The following is a 6,000-nucleotide window of genomic DNA, read 5'->3' as shown; positions in this document are numbered from 1 at the left end:
CAGTCTGGCTCTCTGGGTTCCTGCAGGAGCGCTAGTGATCATTGGTAGTAGTTGAGATGCATGGCTATGAATGCTTTTAGTAGTGTGGACTTGAACTGGGTTATGTTGATCTTGAAATTGGATCTAGCATGGGGAAAAGGTGTTTGTGTGTGTGGAAAGTAAGAGGGAAAAGGAAGGACTGGAGGGTGAAAAGGTCTAAGAGGCTTTAACTGAGAAGAAAAATTTGCTAGAGCCAATTTAAGGAAGGAGTAGAAAGTTGAGCCTGGAGAGCTCAGGAATAAATTGGGGAAGGCAACTCTAACATTGCTAGCTTGTGGAGAAAGGAGTCTGGAGAAAGGAGTAGCCACTGGAGACAGGGCCGAAGGAGCTGAGCTTAGAATTGGAGTGCCACTGCTGTGAGAGATACTCATAGATCATGGAATGACTGGCTGTAAAGCTCTGGAGCACATGTTATCAATTCGTATTGATGAGAGCACACAACCTGCCACTTTGATGTGCTTCAGATGCTCTCAAAGCACACAAGTATGCCTTAGCACATCCTGTGGGAATGATTGCCTTAGGTATGAAACTTGGGGAAAGGCTTATCCAACGAATCAATTTGCAAGGAGGGGGCTTGTCATAGTAAAATTTTTTGAAAAAGCTTGACGTGATTGTTACTGCTGGGTTTGAAACACTGGGAGTGTGGGAGACTGGGGAGACAGCAGATTAAGGAGAATCTAAGGCATGCAGGATGCTTGACTATGGGAGAGAATAAAAGGTAGTGCTTTATTTACAAGTGGATGGGTCTGTTTTAACTACTGGCCTGTTCAAGGTAGAAGAAAACTAGTTTGAAAGGAGAGAGAGACACATGGTCAATTGGAAGTGAAATTGTGTACAGTAAGGGAGTCCTTATAGAACTGGCTAAAATCAACAAATACACAGGGATGATAATGAGTGCAGTTGTCCTATTGCTTTTCTGTCTGTACTTTTTTTTCAATTCAAAAATATTACAAATGCTTCCTAACCAGTTGTTGCTGTAGTTCAGACTGCATGTGTCCCTAAAGAGAGGTGCTGTAAAATCTAGAGTATCCACAAAGTTGATATTCAGAGTAAGACAGGAACATGAAAGCTTAAGATTTAAATTTTGGTTGTGAAGACATAAATTAGCTGAGCTGAGATATGTTATTTCTGCTAAGGAGCAAAAGAGAGAGCTTCAGCTAAGGTCCAGTTGGAGAAGCCCTTCAGGATGTGTCACTAACCCCTTTTGGTAGTGGCACAGACTTAGATCAACTTAAAATCAGTGGAAAACTGCAGCCTCAGCGTGGTTGCTCCTGTTTTGAATTTCCTCAGTATTTTCAGGAATGAGAACAATATTATTTCTAGGTACAGAAAACAAAAGGGAAACAGTGTATGTGGCCACTATATTAAGTAGCAACAATTAGTAAATCAACAGCAGTTGAAGTTGGTCTACCAGCGCGATGTAGAATGCGTAAACAGGAAAATAACAGGTTTCTCCAACTAGAGCATATACCTCCCTATTTTTTTGACCTGGGGCATATGCTTCAGTATTTCCATAATGTCTATATTCTGTACACTTTACATGGCAATTGTAGTTTTTAAGGGACCAGTTTACTTAACTTTCAGTTCTTCATTTTTTCTTGATCTCATAGAGGGGAATTAGTGTTTCAAACTATTGCAGTGAAAAGGCTGCTCTGGAAGTTAGGAGTTACTGTGCTACATGTTAGTGTGTGTGTTTTTTAAGTAGGGTGGTGTGGGGATGAAGAAAGTTTTATGAATGTATATGTAAGATATTACAAGTTAGAATTAGGTTTGTTGCTACTAAGTTATCGTCAACAGTTTTCTTCAAGTTTGAAGGAATTCATTTTAGTGAAACAATGCTCACAAAATACAGAAAACTAAGGTTTTGTAAACCTTTTATACTGGGCAAATCTTTATTTAGATACTGTCTATGGTTAAGGATCTGTCTTTTGTGGTCAGCTTGACTTAAATTGTTTGACGGAATTGTTGGTTTCTTCAGCACCGAGCTTTGGCCTTGAGAGAGTGAAGTGTAATGGTAATTTGTGTCGTTTCAAATAAAAAGTAGTATCAAGTGATACCTGCCTTTATTCTGCTTGTTAATTTTGTACTTTGTCCAGCGTTACATAGGGATCTTAAAAGCCTTCTAGGAGCGAGACAGAAAAGTGATTTTTAAAGTCTAATGGTGTCCTATTGAGAGACTGCTTTTTGTGTATTTTTATATTTGTGTGTGTGCATACATATGAAAATATGTATGTATGTTGTTGTGGTTTAACCCCAGCCTGCAACTAGGATCCTGCAGTTGCTCGCTCCCCACCTCTACCACTCCCAGTAGGATGGGGAGAAAAGAAGGCTGGGGCAGGGGAGACCCTTGTGGGTTGAGATAAAGACAGTTTAATAGAACAGTAACATAAGAGCAAAATAATAACGGTAAAAGAATATACAAAATAAAGTGATCCAACACAAGTCACTCTCACTGCCCGATGATTGGTTGCCCAGCCTGTCCTGGGCAGTGATTGCAGATTGCTGTCTCCTGGCTAACCCCCATTTATATATTGAACATGATGTCTGTGGTATGGAATATTCCTTTGGCCAGCTTGTCCCAACTATGCTTCCTTTCAGCTTCCATGGGAAGCTGAAAAAGTTATTGACTAATGTAAACATCACTTAGCAACAATTAAAACAATATGTGTTATCAACATTATTCTCATACGAAATCCAAAACACAGCTACTACAAAAAAAATTAACTGTCCCAGCTGAAACCAGCATGGTATGTGCATATGTAATGTCCTTATTTCAAAGAAGTCATAAGTATTTGTTTTGTGTGATTATTCTCTGAAGTGGTATTCTTGTGAACTTTATTTTCTGATCTGTGCCAGCAGCCTTTCATTAGGTTTAGTTTTTGGAAACCTGTATTGATAGATCACATAGGACCTCACAAGCCTGAGGTTGGAAAAGAGGTTGAGGTAGGGATTCTGAAGAGCTTGTTTCTGTTAGAGAGCCTTTCCCACAAAGCTTACTTGTGAAGTAGTTTTGTAAGTATGTAATACTTGACATTTCATGTGAAATGTGGAAATGAATGCTTACTTTTCTTATAAATTAAATGGTCAACTTAAAAGGAATGCTGGCATTCTCAATTTGTGTATCAATTAGGTAATTATAGAAGCGTATGGAAATTTAGGACAAGGAGGAAATGAGAATTGTGCATTGATAGTTGGAGAAGGGTGTGCGGCCAGTAGACAGAATCCCGTGCCTTATATATCATTGATTGATGTGTAAGTGGAGAAGGGGACTACTGCTGATGTTTGGCTTAGAGTGTATAAGCATTTTTCTAGATGGAAGTGAGTCAATTGATAGTACCTCATTGAAGTATTTGGGTTTTGAATTCAGTACACAACTGTTCTGTTTTCTGGCTGAAATAAATGTGGTAAGCATTTATCATTTTGCCAATTAGTGATTCATTATGGTTAAATGTCAGTATAGACATTTCTATATTTAAAAGTAGTAATCGACAGCTTAGCTAGTCTGAAATAACTTTATACACACACTGCACAATGTTCTTTTCTTGATAGTTTGGTTTTGGGGTTTTGGGGGGTATTCTTCCCAATCTTTATCTGATCAGGAAAAGGAAGTCAAGGTCTCATGGTCATCTCAAAATGCAGACTTTTAAAAAGAGGGGGGGGGGAGGGAGACACCTGGTTAATGAGTAGAATCGTTGAAGAAGGTTCATATTTGAAAGTGCACATCAATCAGTGGTTCCCAGTGATCCTTATGAAGAGGATTAGAAGAAGGGGCTGTTCTCAATCAATTTTCACAGCAGTATTCAAGAATACTGTGCAGTTTCTATGTTCAGGTTAGTTGCATCTAAACCATATCTCTGTTTACTGAAGCAAATAGTTTGGTTGATGACTTCAGTTTCCAATATGAAAATATATTTACAAAATATATTTTTTATTTTTCATGCTATCAAAGATAATTTCTCATAAAAGTAGAGCAATTGCAGGGTGGGGTTTTTTTTTGGCTAATACGTTTATGTGTTTGTTTTCTTTAGTATCAGACATTGAAGGTGCTGATGGGTTGCAGCTCAGAAAGGAACATGCCCTCAAGATATTTGCTTACATCAATTCCTGGACACAAAGGTAATTTTGGAATGAGTTTGAGTATTGATGATAGTGGATCTCAACAGTAGGTTTCACTTCTTAAAAAATACGGTAGAGTGAATTAGAATGGGCAAGCTGTTGATGTGTAGCTAAGTGATACTTGGAGAGTAAAGGACACTTTACTACTTATAAAATAAAAATAAACATGTTAACCAGTGCATTTTGGGCAAAATGTATTTTGAATCTGATTTGCATTCTGGATGCCATAATAATTGTGTAGCAATAAATAGCTATATTGCAATGACAATGTGTGTTGCTGCTTTAACATGAAACTTTCTGACCACCTTCTGTGGGGGGCAGGGTAGGGTAAGAAGAATCTAAGAAAAGATCATTCTGAGTGGGACCGTCATATTAAATTTTTCTGTGTCCTGATACGCTGAGTCAAGATGACGAACGATTGCAGCTCATAGCTACTAAACTGATAAAGAAAATCCTTTGCACATTGTTGTCTTAAATCAACTACATTATTCCTTTTAATCTATTATTTAAATTACTGTTGTTGGTGTTTTTGTTTTTTAAATAGTTACATCAGCTGTTCTGCTTACCTCACAGCTATGTATTTTTTCCAGCACAAGGATATTAGTTTTTAGAAAGAATCTACAATAAGGATGTTTTGAATTCAGTGTTCAGCAGTGGTCACAAGATCAAACTGAATTCTAAGAAATATTGGCAAAAGCATAGAGAATAAATTGGAAAACATTATTCTGGTATTTAGAAGACTTCAAAAGAAAAAAAGGAATGTCACAGTTTGGATACCTGCAAAAGCACAATCCTCTTCTTCCTCATTTGGCCCAAAGAAGGCACTCAAAGCCAATTCATTATCTTCTGCAATATGCTGTTAGACACAGAGAAGGAATTTTAAATCAAAATAAAAAGCAGCAAAAGAAACCAGAATTCTCTAATTTCTTGACAGGTCCTAGATCGCAAGTTTCTCTGAGAACAATTGCAACGTAATCATTTTCCAGGTCATCATCTGTTTATAGAGTTTTGTTCTCCTCAACAGCTAAGCATGACAAATCCATCCTGAAGAAAAAATAAAGACTGGATAACATTTAACTCTTTATTTTCTTCTGGTTTCTTTTTACCTTCCATATGCATGGTTTCATTCTATAAATGAATGTGGTAAACAGTCCTTAAACCTATTCAAAGCAGAGACTAGCAAAGAGTCCACAGGAAGGAGTTTTACATTTTAATTTCATATCCTGTTTCTACTCTGCCAAATGGGCTTTTGAGAGCTCTACTTGTTCTGTGCTTGAAGCCTTCCTTAAGAACTACTTCTTACTTTGTTACCTGTGGCTTAAATCTCTGTTTTCCTTCACAAGATCAGTTAGCAACTGAGCCTGAAGAATACCTTTTTCTTCCATCTGCATGTTGTGTTTCCATTTCATTTTTTTTCTGGAAATTGTTATGTTCAAAGAATTCATATTTGTAGCATACTGATTTTTGCTTTAATTTTTGGTGGAGCTCTTCTTCCTGTGAATGCATTCACATACATGAAGACTTAGAGGTTTTGCACATACCTCTGTCTTGAAAAAAAAAGTGCCTTTGCCCGATAGAGAATTCTCCAATATTGGTTGGCATTCAAATACAGATATGTGAGAAGTATTCACCAGACTTTTTCATTATTATTGAGAATAATTTGTTACAGCCAAGTGGGGTAGTAATTTGTAGGCATAAGTGATGGAGGTATTGTACTTAGTTTTCCCGAAGAATAGATGCTTGAGGATACACTTGGTTTTGCCTGTAATTCATTGTTGTCATTTGTTAATATGAAAATACATTTACAAGTAAATAATAAAATCTATTTTTCAAATGGGTGAAGAC

At 37.2% G+C, this 6,000-nt stretch overlaps 1 protein-coding gene across 1 annotated transcript in view; it reads left to right on the top strand.

Annotated features, from left to right (window-relative positions):
* The first annotated feature begins 547 nt into the window (after window positions 1-547).
* The window catches only part of USP34 (ubiquitin specific peptidase 34), a 122,010-nt gene continuing 116,557 nt past the window's right edge, over window positions 548-6,000 (top strand). Inside the window, 2 exon segments of the mRNA XM_009886078.1 lie at window positions 548-560; window positions 4,068-4,155. Of these exon segments, the coding sequence (XP_009884380.1) occupies window positions 548-560; window positions 4,068-4,155 (101 nt within the window).

Source organism: Charadrius vociferus, unplaced genomic scaffold, assembly GCF_000708025.1.
Source record: "Charadrius vociferus isolate BGI_N301 unplaced genomic scaffold, ASM70802v2 scaffold455, whole genome shotgun sequence".
NCBI lineage: Eukaryota > Metazoa > Chordata > Aves > Charadriiformes > Charadriidae > Charadrius > Charadrius vociferus.
The sequence above is the reverse complement of the archived record's forward strand: the minus strand, read 5'-3'. Positions and strand labels throughout refer to the sequence as shown.